Here is an 18,474-nt window from a genome sequence, read left to right as displayed (position 1 = left end):
GCCAGGCTTGGCTTCAACACCTTGAGACTGTTGAAATGCAACCACCGAGTTGGCTTCCTCCACCACAAGAGGGCATCCATGCTTGCATCCTGATGCTCCAGGAACCTCCAACCTGGTTATCCATCCATCCATCCATGCATCCATGCATCTACCTATTTACAGACACTGACATGGATAGAGTAGATTGTGTGGTCCTGCTCTGGCAGGGGGCTGGAATCGATCATCTGCTTGGGTCCTTTCCAACCCCTAACATCCTGTGAGCCTGTGATCTCCTCCTGCTAGATGCCAGCTGTGCCATAGAGAGCTTTTGCTCTGGGGGATTTCCTCTTTGGATGTCCTCCTGCTGGATGCCAGCTGTGCCATAAAGCTTTTGCTTTGGGGGATTTCCCTTTTGTATGTCCCATTGTTGCCTGGGAGCTGGCACAGGGAGTCTAATTTTGCTGTCCATAAAAGTCTCTCCTGGAATCCAACCTTCTCACTCCTGCAAAAGTGATGTTAAACCTTGCTGTGGTTTTAAGTGAGGCCTGACCAAGTCCTCTCAAATTCAGAGGAGAACAAACTGATGTCAGAGGAGAGGCACACACAGCTTCCCAAGGGTAAGTGTACGAGTTCAAGCTCAGATTTTCCTAGGAGGGCTGCCCAGGACACGCTCAGCATCCATCTGAAGTCACGATTGTCAGAGCTCCTCCTCCTCCACCCCATCATTTGTTCCACAGGCCCTTCATTGTTGTGATGAGGGGAGGGTGCTGTTTGTTTTGGTTTTGAGCTGGACTACGTTTTTCCATCTCTGATGCACCAGAAAAAACCCAACCCCAACCAACCAACCCCTCTCGTTAGAGCCTGAAGCAACCACAGACGCAACCGCGAGAGCGAACCTGCCCTGCTGGTGGATTCTGCGCCGAGCAGAAGCAGCCCTCACCAGGGCTGGAGTGCAAATGGTAACATCAGAAGTAAGCCTCATCTTCCACCACAAGCCAAGGTAGAACTTCAGCACCAGAACACAGAGGTTAGCACCAAAAGGTTATCAACTGCTCCCCATCACCTCTGATCCGTAAATGGGGCAGGAAAGCACCAGCAGGCGTTAGGAGCGACTGCGCTCCGCACTTGATGGCTTCAGTGGCTTCGTGTCCACTCTGCAGCCCCTCAGTGTTTTGAGGATAAATATTGTTCAGCTTTTCTTTTAGCCTCTCTGCACTTCCCTAATGTTGTATTTAGGGCAGAACTCTGGGCTAATTTCTCTGTCTCTGAAGGCACAACACTCTGCTCAGAAGGGGGGTAGGGTGTCCCTGCCCATGGCGGAGGGGGTGGAAATGGATGATCCTTGTGGTCCCTTCCAACCCTGACTGATTCTAGGATCCCATGATTCTAGGATCCCATGACTCTAGGATCCCATGATTCTAGGATCCTAGGATCCTATGCTTCTAGGATTCCATGATTCTAGGATTCTATGACTCTAGGATTCTAGGATCCCATGATTCTAGGATCCTATGACTCTAGGATCCCATGATTCTAGGATCCTGTGACTCTAGGATTCTAGGATCCCATAATTCTAGGATCCTATGACTCTAGGATCCCATGATTCCAGGATTCTAGGATTCTATGTCTCTAGGATCCCATGATTCTAGGATCCTATGACTCTAGGATTCTAGGATCCCATGATTCTAGGATCCTATGACTCTAGGATCCCATGATTCTAGGATTCTAGGATCCTATGACTCTAGGATCCCATGATTCTAGGATTCTATGACTCCAGAATCCCATGATTCTAGGATCCTATGACTCTAGGATTCTAGGATCCTGGGATTCTAGGATCTTATGACTCTAGGATCCTATGACTCTAGGATCGCATGATTCCAGGATTCTAGGATCCTATGACTCTAGGATCCCATGATTCCAGGATTCTATGACTCCAGAATCCCATGATTCTAGGATCCTATGACTCTAGGATTCCATGATTCTAGGATTCTATGACTCCAGAATCCCATGATTCTAGGATCCTATGACTCTAGGATTCTAGGATCCTGGGATTCTAGGATCTTATGACTCTAGGATCCTATGACTCTAGGATGCCATGATTCTAGGATTCTAGGATCCTATGATTCTAGGATCCCATGATTCCAGGATTCTATGACTCCAGAATCCCAATATTCTAGGATCCTATGACTCTAGGATCCCATGATTCTAGGATTCTAGGATTCTATGTCTCTAGGATCCCATGATTCCAGGATTCTATGACTCTAGGATTCTAGGATCCCATGATTCTAGGATTCTATGACTCCAGAATCCCATGATTCTAGGATCCTATGACTCTAGGATTCTAGGATCCCATGATTCTAGGATCCTATGACTCTAGGATCCCATGATTCTAGGATCCTATGACTCCAGGATCCCATGATTCTAGGATTCTATGACTCTATGATTCTTGGTGCCATGGATTAGTTAATTAGAAGGCTTAGGCGATAGGTTGGACTCAACAGTCCTGGAGCTCTTGTCCAACCTGGTTAATTCTGTGTAACCTGAAGAAATCAGCCTCTGATCTTTCTTTTTAGGCCACCATAGTCTGGTGACAAACTCCCTCTAACACCCTCAAAGGACTGAATCAGTGATTTAAAGCCACAAGTGAAATCAGGGAATCATAGATCTGTTGTGGCTGGCAAAGCCCTCTAAGATCAACCATTCCAACCATCATCCAACACCACCATGGCCTCTAAACCCTGTCCCCAAGTGCCATGGCCACAGGTTTCTTGAACACCTCCAGGGATGGGGACTCCACTACCCACTCTGGGCAGCCTGGGCCAATCCCTGACTTCTCTTGCACAAAGACATTTTTCTTCACCTCCAACCTAACCTTCCCCTGCACAATTTCAGGCCAGTTCCTCTCATTCTGCCACCTAATCCTAGGGAGAAGAGCCCAGCCCCCACCTCACTGCAACCTCCTTTAAGAGGGCTGTAGAGAGCAATGAGGTCTCCCCTCAGCCTTCTCCACACTAAACAGCCCCAGGTGCCTCAGCTGCTCCTCACCAGCCCAGTCCTTCAGAGCCTTCACCAGCTCTGTTGCCTGGACACACTGCAGCCCTTCAGTGTCCTTCTTGGCATGAGGGCCCCAGAACTAAACCCAGGATTTGAGATGTGGCCTCACCAGTGCCCAGCATAGGGGCACCACTCCTGCCCTGCTCCTCCTGGCCTCCTTTTCTCCAGTCTAAACAACCCCAGGGCCCTCAGCTGCTCCTCCCCTGCCCTGTTCTCCAGACCCTTCCACAGCTTCACTGCCCTTCTCTGGACACACTCCAGCACCTTAAAGTCTCTCTTCCTGTACAGGAGGAAGCAAAGCACCATCACACCATTACTGATGTGTTCACCAACACGAGAAGGTACAGTTGGGTCATGCCATTAAACCATGATGGAGCCTTCCAGCTAGATAGTTCTGGGCTCCTCCCATGCAGAGAGATGCTGAGGTGCTGGAAGGTGTCTGGAGAAGGGAAGCAAGGCTGGGGAGGGGCCTGGAGCACAGCCCTGTGAGGAGAGGCTGAGGGAGCTGGGGGTGTGCAGCCTGCAGCAGAGGAGGCTCAGGGCAGAGCTCATTGCTGCCTGCAGCTGCCTGCAGGGAGGCTGTAGCCAGGTGGGGTTGGGCTCTGCTGCCAGGCAAGCAGCAGCCGAAGAAGGGGACACAGCCTGGAGCTGTGGCAGGGCAGGTCTAGGCTGGATGTTGTTAGGAAGTTGGTGGCAGAGAGAGTGATTGGCACTGGAATGGGCTGCCCAGGGAGGTGGTGGAGTGGCCGTGGCTGGAGGTGTTGCAGCCAAGCCTGGCTGGGGCACTTAGTGCCATGGTCTGGTTGGTTGGGCAGGGCTGGGTGCTAGGTTGGGCTGGCTGAGCTTGGAGCTCTCTGCCAGCCTGCCTGGCTCTATGATTCTATGATCAGGGAGGTTAGTAGCCATGGCACCTTGGCCAACGTGGTTCCTCACTGCCCCCAGCTCTCCTGTCTGCCCACAAGCATTGTTGCCAGCAGCAGCAGCTGTGTGCTGGCCTCAGGAAAGCCTTCAACCCATCGGTGTTGTGTGTGAGGTAGGTAATACCCTGCAGCTCCTCCTGCCTGGGTTGTTCTCTGCCTGGGGCTGCAGGTGGAAGCTCAGGTGGCAATGAGAGGAGCACTGGGGAGCATGAGGACAGCTTTTGCTTTTCCTGTCACCCTGCATTTGTAGAGACCAGCATTAAACCATCCCCCTTCTCCTTCTGGAGCTGATGGTCTTTAAAAGGAAGCTACATTCTACCATTTCCTAGGCACTAGTCCTCAGGGAGCTGTGCTTGCTAAGGTGAAAAGGAGCTTGCTCTCTTGGAACAAACGTTTTGACCTAAAAGGGTTAATGTAAGTCTTAAAAACCCCCAAACCAAACCATCCTATAGTTTGAAAGCTAATTACACAAAAGCATACAGGGAGGGAAAAACCTCAGAGCATCCTTACAGCATCTCTCCATATATAACATGTGCAAAATCCAATATACCAGCTTCATGTTACTCCTTTTTCTTATCCTCTCTTCTCTTGCTTGGGTTTTGGGTTTGTTTCCTCCCAAATGATGTAAACCTTCACTTATTTAAACCAGTACAAGTAGTTTGATGTCACTCCTGGGAAGCAAAGATTGTCAGTACAGGACCCTCCGTAGCTAGGAGGACAGGCTGAGCAGGGCACCCCTACTTTGTATGGTGCTTCTCCAATCCAGTTCCCCCTGAAAAATAAAACAGTAAAATGAAATTAAATTTAAACAAACAAACAAACAAAGAAAAGTAAATAAAAGGGGGGGAAAATGCTCAGGGATGGTACAGAGGAAGGAAAAATAATTCAGTTAGCAATGCTGAGTGATCAAATTTAATGTCTTTGGTAGTGTCCTCCCCCTCTGCTCTGCCCTGCTGAGATCTCACCTGGACTGCTGCATCCAGCTCTGGGATCCCCAGTTCAGGAGGGACAGGGATCTGCTGGAGAGAGTCCAACAGAGGGCTGCAAGGATGCTGAAGGGCCTGGAACACTGCCTGAGGAGGAGAGGCTGAGAGCCCTGGGGCTGCTTAGGCTGCAGAGGAGAAGGCTGAGAGGGGATCTGAGCAATGTCTATCAAGAGCTGAGGGCTGGGGGTCAGGGAGGAAGGGACAGGGACAGCCTCTGCTCACTTGTGCCCTGGCACAGGACAAGGGGCAAGGGATGGAAACTGCAGCACAGGAAGCTGCAGCTCAACATGAGGAAGAACTTCTTGAGTGTAAGGGTCCCAGAGCCCTGGCACAGGCACAGCCCTGTGAGGAGAGGCTGAGGGAGCTGGGGGTGTGCAGCCTGCAGCAGAGGAGGCTCAGGGCAGAGCTCATTGCTGCCTGCAGCTGCCTGCAGGGAGGCTGTAGCCAGGTGGGTTTGGGCTCTGCTGCCAGGCAAGCAGCACCAGAAGAAGGGGACACAGCCTGGAGCTGTGCCAGGGCAGGTCTAGGCTGGATGTGAGGAGGAAGTTGCTGGCAGAGAGAGTGATTGGCATTGGAATGGGCTGCCCAGGGAGGTGGTGGAGTGGCTGTGCCTGGAGGTGTTGAAGCCAAGCCTGGCTGGGGCACTTAGTGCCATGGTCTGGTTGGTTGGGCAGGGCTGGGTGCTAGGTTGGGCTGGCTGAGCTTGGAGCTCTCTTCCAGCCTGCCTGATGCTGTGATTCTGTTCTAATCTTTCAGTAATGCCCAATGCACCAAACCATCCTTTTCCTACATGCACACAAGATGGAATTCCAGGAAGTTTGGGATGTTGAATTTTTATTTTAAATTTCATTTAATATATTTTTTTTTTCAAGTGGAAATCCATAAAAAGTAGCATTTGGGTTTCTTTGAGAGACTTTGCTTTCACCCTCTCCATGTCATGGAGTTAAAAAGGGAGATACAGTTCTTGCTGCCTGATCTTTGCCCCCTCGCCCTCATTTCACACCACCCTCTTCTAGGAGGTCTTAAAGCCAATAAAGGACAGAAAATTCTGCTTCACTTCCAAAGGTGCAGAGTTTTTTTTCCTCTAGGGTCAGTTTTCCTATTACAATCTTTCTCTCCCCTTTGTTTGGTTTTGGTGTTGTTTTTTTTTTTCAATTGCAAAACCTTTGAAAATTCTTTTACTCCTGTAGCACCTAAAATAGAACCTTAGAAATCTTAGAATCATAGAATATAGGATCTTAGAATCATAGACTCATAGAATCTTAGAATCATAGAATCACAGAACCATAGAATCACAGAACCATAGAATCACAGAATCATAGCATCTAGAATCTTAGATTCATAGAATATAGAATCTTAGAATCTTTGAATCTTAGAATCGTTGAATCTTAGAATATAGAATCTTAGAAGCTTTGAATCATTAGTAGGCTGAAGATGAGGCAGCAGAGTGCCCAGGTGGGCAGCAGAGCCAATGGCATCCTGGGCTGGCTCAGGAGCAGTGTGGGCAGCAGGACAAGGGAGATTCTTGTGCCCTTGTGCTCAGCACTGCTCAGGCCACCCCTGAAGTGCTGTGTCCAGTCCTGGGCTCCTCCATTGCAGAGAGATGTTGAGGTGCTGGAAGGTGTTTGGAGAAGGGCAGCAAGGCTGGGGAGGGGCCTGGAGCACAGCCCTGTGAGGAGAGGCTGAGGGAGCTGGGGGGGTGCAGCCTGCAGCAGAGGAGGCTCAGGGCACAGCTCATTGCTGTCTGCAGCTCTCTGAAGGGACATTGCAGCAGGTGGGGTTGGGCTCTGCTGCCAGGCAAGCAGCAACAGAACAAGGGGACACAGTCTCAAGCTGTGTCAGGGTAGGTCTAGGCTGGATGCTAGGAGGAAGTTGCTGGCAGAGAGAGTGATTGGCATTGGAATGGGCTGCCCAGGGAGGTGGTGGAGTGGCTGTGGCTGGAGGTGTTCAAGAAGAGACTGGATGAGGCACTTAGTGCCATGGTCTGGTTGACTGGATAGGGCTGGGTGCTAGGTTGGACTGGATGATCTTGGAGGTCTCTTCCAACCTGGTTGATTCTATGATTCTATGATAGAATTTTAGAATCTAGAATCTTTGAATCATACAATCACAGAATCTAGAATCTTAGAATCATAGAATCTAAAATCTTAGAATCTTACAATCCTAGAATCATAGAATCTTACAATCACAGAATCATAGCATCATAGAATCATAGGATCAGCCAGGTTGGAAGAGACCTCCAACCTCACCCAGTCCATTCTAGCACCCAGCCCTAGCCAATCAATCAGACCATGGCACTAACTGTCTCACCCACTTGGTCTTCCTAGTCAGGTGGCCTGTAGCAGAGCTCCCTTTGCCTTTGACTCTCACACATCAGCTTTCTGTCAGCTCTTCAGCCATCCCCAGCTGGAGCTCCATGGACTCCAGTTGGTCTTTGATGTAGAGGGCAAGATTCCCTCTCCTTCTCCCCTTTCTGTCTTTCCTGAAGAGCTTGTACCCATCTAATCTCCTCTCCAGCCATGGGAGCTGTCCCAGTGTGCCTCAGTGATGCTGGTGGCATCACAGCCCTGCAGCCATGCACACATCTGCAGCTCTTCCTGCTCCTGCCCCACACTCCCTGCCTTAGAATCATAGAATCAGGCAGGTTGGAAGAGAGCTCCAAGCTCAGCCAGCCCAACCTAGCACCCAGCCCTGCCCAACCAACCAGACCATGGCACTAAGTGCCCCAGCCAGGCTTGGCTGCAACACCTCCAGCCACGGCCACTCCACCCCCTCCCTGGGCAGCCCATTCCAGTGCCAATCACTCTCTCTGCCACCAACTTCCTCCTCACATCCAGCCTAGACCTGCCCTGGCACAGCTTGAGCCTCTGTCCCCTTCTTCTGTTGCTGGGTGCCTGGCAGCAGAGCCCAACCCCACCTGGCTACAGCCTCCCTTCAGGTAGTTGCAGATAGTTCATGAGGGGTGAGGGGGTGGGAAACTCCCAAGCTACCACAGCCTTATTTTGACGCCCAACGTGGGGCTAATTTAATTTGATTTACTGCTAATTAGGTTTGGAAGTTAAGATGAAGCTGTTACACGTTATATTTTTTATTCTGTGGCCACTTGTTCTTTGATATTGTCACTGTTGGCTTGCCATGAAATTTGGAGCCCTAATTTGGCTCTACTCTGGCTCCAATCTGCTGTGGAGGAAGGTTAAATCCACATTATGGGCAGTGCTCTGTGTTCACAGCCCAGGGCAGTGCTGGAGTCCCCATCCCTGGAGGTGTTTAAGCATCTTGTGGAGCTGGTGCTTATGGATGTGGTTTAGTGGTGAGTCTGCAGTGCTGGGGCAAGGGTTGGACCAGGTAAGCTTGGAGGGCTCTGCCAACTTGGTGCATTCTATGATCCTATGAAGGGTGTGTTCTAGAGCAGGATTGCTTACCTGAAGAGGTCTAGATCAGCAGGACTGCACATAACAGAGGGAAGAAGGAAGGAACTGAAGGCAGTGTGTGGCCAGCACAAAGGAGGGGGACAAGGAAGAAAGAAAAAAGAGGCAAAAATAGCAAGGATAATAATTACAACAAGAGGAAACAAATTCTGAGGGTTGGTTCCTACACAGCAGGACAAAGGAGGAGGACAAGTCAGAAAGAAAAAGGAGGCAAAAACAATAATGATAATAACTACAACAAGAGAAAACTACTTCTGAGGGTTGTTCCCTGCACAGCAGCACAAAGGATGAGGACAAGGAGGAAAGAAAAAGGAGGCAAAAATAACAATGATAATAATTATAGCAATAAAAGAAAACAAGTTCTGAGGATTGCTCCCTACATAAGACAAAGGAGGAAGGCAAGTTAAAAAGAATAAGGAGGCAAAATAGCAATGATAATAACACCAAGAGGAAACAACTTCTGAGGGTTGCTCCCTGCATAGAAGCACAAAGGAGGAGGACAAGGAAGAAAGAAAAAGGAGGAAAAATAACAGTGATAATAATTATAACAATAAAAGGAGTTCTGAGGATTGCTCCCTACATAGGACAAAGGAAGAAGGCAAGGAAGAAAGAAAAAGGGGGTAAAAGAATAATGATAATAACTACAACAAGAGAAAACAACTTCTGAGGGTTGTTCCCTGCACAGCAGCACAAAGGAGGAGGGCAAGGAAGAAAGAAAAAGGAGGCAAAAATAATAATGATAATAATCACTACAATGAAACAACTTCTGAGGGTTGTAACCTGCATAGCAGCACAAAGGAGGAGGACAAGGAAGAAAGAAAAAAGGAGGCAAAATAACAGTGATAATAATCACAACAATAAAACAACTTCTGAAGGTTGTTCACTGCACAGCAGCACAAAGGAGGAGGGCAAGGAAGAAAGAAAAAGGAGGCAAAATAACAGTGATAATAATTATAACAATAAAACGAGTTCTGAGGATTGCTCCCTACATAGGACAAAGGAGGAAGGCAAGGAAGAAAGAAAAAGGAGGCAAAATAACAGTGATAATAATCACAACAATAAAACAACTTCTGAGGGTTGTTCCCTGCACAGCAGCACAAAGGAGGAGGGCAAGGAAGAAAGAAAAAGGAGGCAAAACAAAAGTGATAATAATTACAACAACAAAACAAGTTCTGAGGGTTGCTCCCTACATAGGACAAAGGAGGAAGGCAAGGAAGGAAGAAAAAAGGAGGCAAAAATAATAACTATAATAATCACAACAATAAAACAACTTCTGAAGGTGACAATAATTACACCACCAAGAGGAAACTAGTTCTGAGAGTTGTTCCCTGCAGACCAAGTCCTTTCCTCCCCTTCCTTGCACGCCCAAGCCATGCACTTCCCCGCGACCGGAGGCGCGCTCAGGAGGCAGGCAGGGGAAGGAGGAATCCCTGCCACGGGAGGAGCAGAGCATGCATGAAGGATAAAACTCAACAATATTAAAAGCAAGCAACTCACTTGGGGGCATAGTTGCATACCAAGTAAACGGCTTGTCTCCAGACAGCTCCCCAGACGTTCATGTTGTGGCACGTGTGCAGGGCACAGCCTATACGATTGGAAGTGGCCCAAACCATCTGAATAAATATTCATTGTTTGTCAAGGCCAAGGAGAAAATAAATATATTCACATCACAGAAACACATAGAAACACACAGCATCACAGCATCACAGCATCACAGCATCACAGATCACAGCATCACAGCATCACAGCATCACAGATCACAGCATCACAGCATCACAGCATCACAGATCACAGCATCACAGCATCACAGCATCACAGCATCACAGCACCACAGTATCACAGCATCACAGTATCATCAAGGTTGGAAGAGACCTCACAGATCATCAAGTCCAACCCTTTACCACAGAGCTCAAGGCCAGACCATGGCACCAAGTGCCACGTCCAGTCCTGCCTTGAACAGCTCCAGGGACGGCGACTCCACCACCTCCCCGGGCAGCCCATTCCAGTGTCCAATGACTCTCTCAGGGAAGAACTTTCTCCTCACCTCCAGCCTAAATCTCCCCTGGCACAGCCTGAGGCTGTGTCCTCTTGTTCTGGTGCTGGCCACCTGAGAGAAGAGAGCAACCTCCTCCTGGCCACAACCTCCCCTCAGGTAGTTGCAGACAGCAATGAGGTCTGCCCTGAGCCTCCTCTTCTCCAGGCTAACCAATCCCAGCTCCCTCAGCCTCTCCTCGTAGGGCTGTGCTCAAGGCCTCTCCCCAGCCTCGTTGCCCTTCTCTGGACACGCTCAAGCATCTCAATGTCCCTCCTAAACTGGGGGGCCCAGAACTGAACACAGCACTCAAGGTGTGGTCTACACAGAAAGAGCCAGGTTGGAAAAGACCCCCAGGCTCACCCAGGGCAGCTGTCAGCCTTGCTCTGCAAGGTTCACCCCTCACAGCCGTATCCCCGAGCACCGCATCCAAATGTCCTTTAAACACAGCCAGGGCTGGGGGCTCCCTGGGCAGCTCATTCCAATGTCTGACCACTCATGCTGGGAAAAAATCCTTCCTAATGCCCAGTCTACACCTACCCAGTGGCAGCTTGAGGCCATTCCCTCTTCTTCTATCATTATTTACCTGTGAGAAGAGACCAGTACCACCCACCAGCATTCCACAACCTCTTTTCAGATTGCTGTAGACAGCAATGAGGTCTCCCTCAGCCTCCTCTGTTCCACACTACCCATCCCCAGCTCCCTCAGTCACTCCTCATCACATTTATTCTCCAGGCCCTTCTCCAGCTTCCTTGACCTCCTCTGCATTCACTCCAGCACCTCCACATATCTCTTCTAATGAGATGCCTAAAACTGAACACAGTTCAGTACCCAAGGTGTGGCCTCACAAGAGCAGAGTCCAAGGGCACAATCACCTTCCTACTCTTGCTAGACACGGTATTTTTAATCTAAGCCAGGATGCCATTGACTTTTTTGGCCACCTGAGCACACTGCTGGCTCCTATTCAGCCACCTGGGCACACTGCTGGCTCCTATTCAGCCACCTGGGCACACTGCTGGCTCCTATTCATCTGCTTGGGCACACTGCTAGCCCCTATTCAGCTACCTGGGCACACTGCTGGCTCCTATTCAGCTGCCTGGGCACACTGCTGGCTCCTATTCATCTGCCTGGCACACTGCTGGCTCCTATCCAGCTGCCTGGGCACACTGCTGGCTCCTATTCAGCCACCTGGGCACACTGCTGGCTCCTATTCAGCTGCCTGGGCACACTGCTGGCTCACATTCAGCTGCCTGGCACACTGCTGGCTCACATTCAGCTGCCTGGGCACACTGCTGGATCACACTCAGCTGCCTGGCACACTGCTGGCTCACATTCAGCTGCCTGGGCACACTGCTGGATCACACTCAGCTGCCTGGGCACACTGCTGGCTCACATTCAGCTCCCTGGCACACTGCTGCTCACACTCAGCTGCTTGTCCATTACATCTGTCAGATCCCTTTCTGCAGGCAGCTCTCCAGCCACACTGCCCCAAGCCTGTAGCATTGCTTGGGGTTGCTGTGACCCAAGTGCAGGAGCTGGCATTTGGCCCTGTTGAAGCTCATGCCATTAACATTGGCCCATCCACCTAATCTATCCAAAAAAAAGGAATGTATTTCTGAACTCAGTTTGAAACCTGCTTGGACACCTGCTAAGAAAAGTAATCACTTTCTAGAGTCACAACAACCATTTTGATGGTTTTAATCATTCCCTACAGTCACAACAACCATTTTAATGGTTTTAGTCATTCTCTAGAGTCAAAACAACCATTTTGATGGGTTTAATCATTCCCTGCAGTCACAACAACCACTATGATGGTTTTAATCATTCCCTACAGTCACAACAACCACTGTGATGGGTTTAATCATTCCCTACAGTCATAACAACCATTTTAATGGTTTTAGTCATTCTCTAGAGTCAAAACAACCATTTTGATGGGTTTAATCATTCCCTACAGTCACAACAACCATTTAAATGTTTTAAATCATTCCCTACAGTCACAACCAGTTAAATGGTTTTAATCATCCCCTACAGTCACAACAACCATTTTAATGGTTTTAATCATTCCCTAGTCACAACAACTATTTGAATGGTTTTAATCATTCCCTACAGTCACAACAACCATTTTAATGGTTTTAGTCATTCCCTAGAGTCAAAACAACCATTTTGATGGGTTTAATCATTCCCTACAGTCACAACAACCATTTAAATGATTTTAATCATTCTCTGCGGTCACAACAACCACTATGAGAGTTTTAATCATTCCTTACAGTCACAACAACCATTATGATGGTTTTAATCATTCCCTGCAGTCAAAACAACCAGTTAAATGCTTTTAATCATTCCCTGCAGTCAAAACAACCAGTTAAATGGTTTTAATCATTCCCTGCAGTCAAAACAACCAGTTAAATGGTTTTAATCATTCCCTGCAGTCAAAACAACCAGTTAAATGGTTTTAATCATTCCCTGCAGTCAAAACAACCAGTTAAATGGTTTTAATCATTCCCTGCAGTCAAAACAACCAGTTAAATGGTTTTAATCATTCCCTGCAGTCAAAACAACCAGTTAAATGGTTTTAATCATTCCCTGCAGTCACAACAACCATTTGAATGGTTTTAATCATTCCCTACAGTAAAAACAACCAGTTAAATGGTTTTAATCATTCCCTGCAGTCAAAACAACCATTTGACTGGTTTTAATCATTCCCTACAGTCACAACAACCATTTGACTGGTTTTAATCATTCCCTACAGTCACAACAACCATTTGACTGGTTTTAATCATTCCCTACAGTCACAACAACCATTTGAATGGTTTTAATCATTCCCTACAGTCACAACAACCATTTGACTGGTTTTAATCATTCCCTACAGTCACAACAACCATTTGAATGGTTTTAATCATTCCCTACAGTCACAACAACCATTTGAATGGTTTTAATCATTCCCTACAGTCAAAACAACCAGTTAAATGGTTTTAATCATTCCCTACAGTCACAACAACCATTTGAATGGTTTTAATCATTCCCTACAGTCACAACAACCATTTGAATGGTTTTAATCATTCCCTACAGTCACAACAACTATTTAAATGGTTTTAATCATTCCCTACAGTCACAATAACCATTTAAATGGTTTTAAGCTCTCTTGCATACCACATACCTACAGAGATAATTATTAATGTTGCACTATCACACCTTTTTTAACCCCTCCTTCTATTTGTTTAGGTTATAAAACTAAATATGAACCTCCCTATATCTGCAAGCTAACAGATAACTTTCCCATATCTGGAGGCAATCTTAATATGTCCATGCAACTTCCTGGCACTTCAGTAGCAGAACATCCATTTCTTACAAGGTAAGGCTGCAGTTTCGTGTTAAACTTAACAGGTTTCTACTCCTGTTTCCTTTCAACACTTATGTCTAAGCAACAAAGCTCTGGGGTTTGGTAGATTGCCTAACACTGTGCTAGTTTCAGGCTAAGTGGAATATTTTAGTGAGAGAAATCAGTTTCTAGGCTGTGAAAAGGAAACAGTGGGGATGTCTGCTGCACTCACAGGCTTGCTGAGATGTATAAAAGCAAGAACACAAAACATTGATAGGACAGAGAGGGAGAGTCAATGTGTGTGTGCCTTTCTGTCACAGCTGGTGCCCTGGGCTGCTGCTTCTGTGTAACTAATCCTTCTGCTTTCTAACCCCCCCTTGCTGATCATCCAAACTCACCTTGCACATAAGGCAAATCTGGCATAAGGTAGAATCATACAGTCACAGAACCAGTCAGGGCTGGAAGGGGCCACAAGGAGCAGCCAGTGCCAAACCCCCCTGCCATGCCCAGGGACACCCTACCCTAGAGCAGGCTGCACACAGCCTCAGCCAGCCTGGCCTCAAACACCTCCAGCCATGGGGCCTCAACCACCTCCCTGGGCAACCCATTCCAGCCTCTCACCACTCTCCTGCTCAACAACTTCCTCCTCACCTCCAGCCTCACTCTCCCCACCTCCACCTTTGCTCCATTCCCCCCACTCCTGCCACTCCCTCACAGCCTCAGAAGTCCCTCCCCAGCTTTTTTGGAGCCCCCTTCAGATGCTGGAAGGCCACAAGAAGGTCCCCTGGGAGCCTCCTCTGCTCCAGCCTGCACAGCCCCAACTCTTTCAGTCTGTGCTCACAGCAGAGGTAGAGGGTTGGAAAGAAGGTGGAAGTGTGGTTGGGAGCCCCTGCTGGGCACTCTGGTTCCTGGCAGGGCTGTTGTGTTTCTGTATCACCTTTAACTTGTCTATTTCTGCCTATAGCTGTAGATGTTGTAACTCTCTGCTTGTATCTTGTGCTGAGCTGTGACTATAAAGCTTCATTCCTTAACTTCCAGCTCGGCTGAGTGTAGTCTGGGTGACTTCATGAGAGTGTGTGGGGGTTGGGTAATACCCAAACCATCACAAACACCAGATGCAAATCAGGCTGTAGACAGATAGATGCATTTGCAAGAGAGCCACCAAAAGCCATGACAGAAGGGTCCAGTTTTGAAGAGCAGAAAGTAGTTTCTATCACCTGTGTGTAGTGGGTGCACATGGGTCCGTAACATCGCATGGGGCACCGAGGGTTGCAGTCCTGAGGGTAGGGGAAGGCATAATCCTTCACCTCATCATACCAGGGCTTCACCAGCTGCAGAATGGAGCGGTACCTGGGCGTGTTTCAGAGGCAGAAGGGAAAACATGGCAGGTTAGATGGAGGTGTCTTGGCACTGGCTGCTGCTGCTGCTCCCTCTGTGCAAGTCACCTAAAGAACACACTTCCCCACGCGCCACCAGGGGCACAGGATTAAGCAGCAGTGCTCTCCTGGGCAGGCTGGAGAGTTGGGTGGGAAGAAAGGAGATGAAATTCACCAAGGACAAGTGTGGAATCTTGCATCTGGGAAAAGACAACCCCATGGACCAGTACAAGTGGGTATCTGCTGGAGAGCGGCATAGGGGAAAAGGACCTGAGGGTCCTGGTGGACAGAAGGATGCCCATGAGCCAGCAATGTGCCCTTGTGGCCAAGAAGGCTAAGGGCATCCTGAGGTGGATTAGAAGGGCTGTGGTCAGTAGGTTCTCCTCCCACTCTGGCCTGCCCTGGTGAGTCTGCATCTGGAATATTGTGTCCAGTTCTGGGCCTCTCAGTTCAAGAAGGACCTCAGGGAACTGCTTGGAAGAGTTCAGCACAGAGCCACAAAGCTGCTGCAGGCAGTGGAACATCTCCTGTGAGGCCAGGCTGAGGGAGCCTGGGCTGGGAGCTGGCAGCAGGGGAGCCTGAGGGCTGCAAGCAGATCCAGTTGTGTTGGGCAGTGTCGGGAGGACACAGCCAGGCTCTGCTCAGGGCTGGCCAAGGGCAGCACAAGGGGCACTGGGTGCCAGCTGCAGCAGAGGAGCTGCCATGGGAACAGAAGGGGAAACTTTTTTCTTGTGAGGGCGGCAGAGCCCTGGAGCAGGCTGCCCAGAGACATTGTGGAGCCTCCTTCTCCCACTCCAGGTGATCCTGCTCTGGCAGAGGGGGTTGGACAGGCTGATCCCTTCCAGCCCCTAACACTGCGTGGTTGTGTGATTCAAGCCATATGAGCGCAGATGGATACCACAGAGTCACAGCATGCTGGGGTTTGGAAGGGACCTCCAGAGACCATCTAGTACAACCCTCCTGCTAATGCAGCTTCGTGGCAATCAGGATCACATTGGGGTGGGGTTTGAAAGCCCTAAGTGAGAATATTGATTATTGATAAGACAAAAAGGAGAAACCTCTTTAATGTGGGGATGCTGGACCAGGCTGCCTGGAGAGGCTGTGGAGTGTCCTTCTCCAGAGCCTCTCAAAGCCCATCAGTCTAGGATCTGGGTCTCACAGGCTGTTTGAGGGCTGACAAAACGACCCCTCCGTAGAGCATCTGCCTACCTTCCAGTTCTTACAGACAGATTCTGGCCCAAGAATCTCAGTAAGTAGGAAGGTCCATGGTCCCAAATGCATGTAGCAGCCCAAGCCTCTGCAGATTTAGCCAGAGTCTCATCCCAAACCTGGCAAAATAAAACACCCTCAGTAGGAGATTTTGGCAGCAGCAGAGCAGTAAAGAACAAACAATGATCACAGTGCGAGGAGACAAGCAGCAAGTGTCTGATGTGACAAATGGGCTACCGTAACACAGCAGAGCTGTCACCAGGCAAGGAGCTCTGAGAGTCATGGGATGGTGTAGGTTGGGAGAGGCCTCAAAGCTCTGCCAGTTCCAACTCCCTGCCATAGGGAGGAACTGGCTGAGATTTGAGGTCCCTTCCAACCTAAACCATTCTATGATCACAAAATGTCAGGGACTGGAAGGGACCTCAAAGGATCATAGAATCAAGCAGGTTGGAAGAGAGCTCCAAGCTCAGCCAGCCCAACCTAGCACCCAGCCCTGCCCAACCAACCAGACCATGGCACTAAGTGCCCCAGCCAGGCTTGGCTGCAACACCTCCAGCCACAGCCACCCCACCACCTCCCTGGGCAGCCCATTCCAACGGCAAATCATTCCAGTCCAATCCCCCTGCCAGAGCAGATCAGACAGGAACACAGCCAAGCAGGTTTTGAATGTCTCCAGAGAGGGAGACTCCACGACCCCCACCCTGTGCAGCCTGTTCCAGTGCTGTCACCCAGCCCTGCCTCTATGCTGTTGCAGCAGAGTGACTGCAAGAGTGAGTGAGTGAGAGGACTTCTCCTGAGCGCACAGCGTGTGATGAAAACAGATGAGCTCATCGGAATCCAGAGACAGATCTGGCCAATTTGATATATTTGTTTGGGCTCTGAGGTCATTGGAACTCCAAGCTCTCTCCCTCTCTCTAAGAACAGGAATCCTTTCTGCTGTCAGCTGCCACCTGCTCGCTGCTCTGCCCTGGCTGCCTACCACATGTGCGAGTCTCCTTCCCCCGACCGCCTTCGGTAACGGTCAGAAAGTTTACAGAGAAGAGAGCTGACATCCACAGACAAAAATCTCCACGGGGATCACAGCTCTGTGTTTCATCCTTCTGCAAATAAACAGAGGGCTAACACAACAAGCTGGCTGGGCACTGCCTCACTGCAGCTCCACGAGAAGTTGTGCAAGGGTTTCGAGTCGATTTACTCTGCTGTAACCAAACCTTCAAGCGTCTGATTCGCGCCTCCGAAGGGCTCGCCGGTAGAAGGGCTGCCTCAGAGGGAGTCAGGACATCACCAGACAGATGTCCACGAAACATCTTGGCCAGATATTCTTTGCTTAGGAAAGTCTGTGGCTCAGGGAGGTTGTGAAGCACAGAATGTGATCGTTGATTGTGTGGAGCTCAGGTCATCTCAACCAGCTCTCTGCTCAGCAGATGTCTTCTGATTCAGTTTATCCATGCAGGGTGAGTGGATGCCCAGACACATCTCTGCTCCATGGGCCACAACAAACCTCAGCTGAGCATGGGTCCACTAAAGAGAGAGCTTTGTGGAGCTCTTCTGTGCTACACAACCTCCATGAAGGTGTTCAAGGCCAGGTTGGATGAGGTCAGGTCATCTCAACCAGCTCTCTGCTCAGGTGTCTTCTGATTCAGTATATCCATGCAGGGTGAGTGGATGTCCAGACACATCTCTGCTCCACAATCCTCAGCTGAGCATGGGTCCACTAAAGAGAGAGCTTTGTGGAGCTCTTCTGTGCTACACAACCTCCCTGGAGGTGTTCAAGGCCAGGTTGGATGAGGCTTTGAGTGACCTGTTCTAGTGGGAGGTGTCCCTGCCTATGGCAGGGGGTTGGAACTGGCTGATCCGTGAGGTTGCTTCCCACCTAAAAGAGCACCCCTGATGTGTTAAGTATCAGAGCAGATTGGCTATGAGGACAGGCTATGAGTCGAGGCTCTGCAGGCTGGAGAAGAGAAGGCTTGGAGGAGACCTTGGAGTGGCCTTGCAGGATCTGAAGGGGTCCTCCAGGAGCGCTGGGGAGGGACTACTGACAAGGTCTGGGAATGCCAGGAGGAGGAGGAATGGGTTTGAAGTGGCAGAGGGGAGATGTAAAGTGGATGTTAGGAAGAAGTTGTTTGCAGTGAGGGTGTTGAGACACTGGCACAGGTTGCCCAGGGAGGTTGAGG

The 18,474-nt window shown here is 49.4% G+C and overlaps 1 protein-coding gene across 1 annotated transcript in view; it reads right to left on the bottom strand.

Moving 5' to 3' along the window:
- Positions 1 to 4,293: 4,293 nt before the first annotated feature.
- Positions 4,294 to 18,474, bottom strand: part of PI15 (peptidase inhibitor 15) — a 38,727-nt gene continuing 24,546 nt past the window's right edge. Inside the window, exons 2-5 of the mRNA XM_064153991.1 lie at positions 16,301 to 16,419; positions 14,933 to 15,065; positions 9,862 to 9,977; positions 4,294 to 4,722 (exon numbers count right to left, since the gene is read on the bottom strand). Of these exons, the coding sequence (XP_064010061.1) occupies positions 4,587 to 4,722; positions 9,862 to 9,977; positions 14,933 to 15,065; positions 16,301 to 16,419 (504 nt within the window). The 3' untranslated portion in view covers positions 4,294 to 4,586. The remainder of the gene's footprint in view (positions 4,723 to 9,861; positions 9,978 to 14,932; positions 15,066 to 16,300; positions 16,420 to 18,474) is intronic.

The sequence above is a fragment of the Pogoniulus pusillus genome, chromosome 14 (assembly GCF_015220805.1).
Source record: "Pogoniulus pusillus isolate bPogPus1 chromosome 14, bPogPus1.pri, whole genome shotgun sequence".
In the NCBI taxonomy this organism is placed as follows: domain Eukaryota; kingdom Metazoa; phylum Chordata; class Aves; order Piciformes; family Lybiidae; genus Pogoniulus; species Pogoniulus pusillus.
The sequence above is the reverse complement of the archived record's forward strand: the minus strand, read 5'-3'. Positions and strand labels throughout refer to the sequence as shown.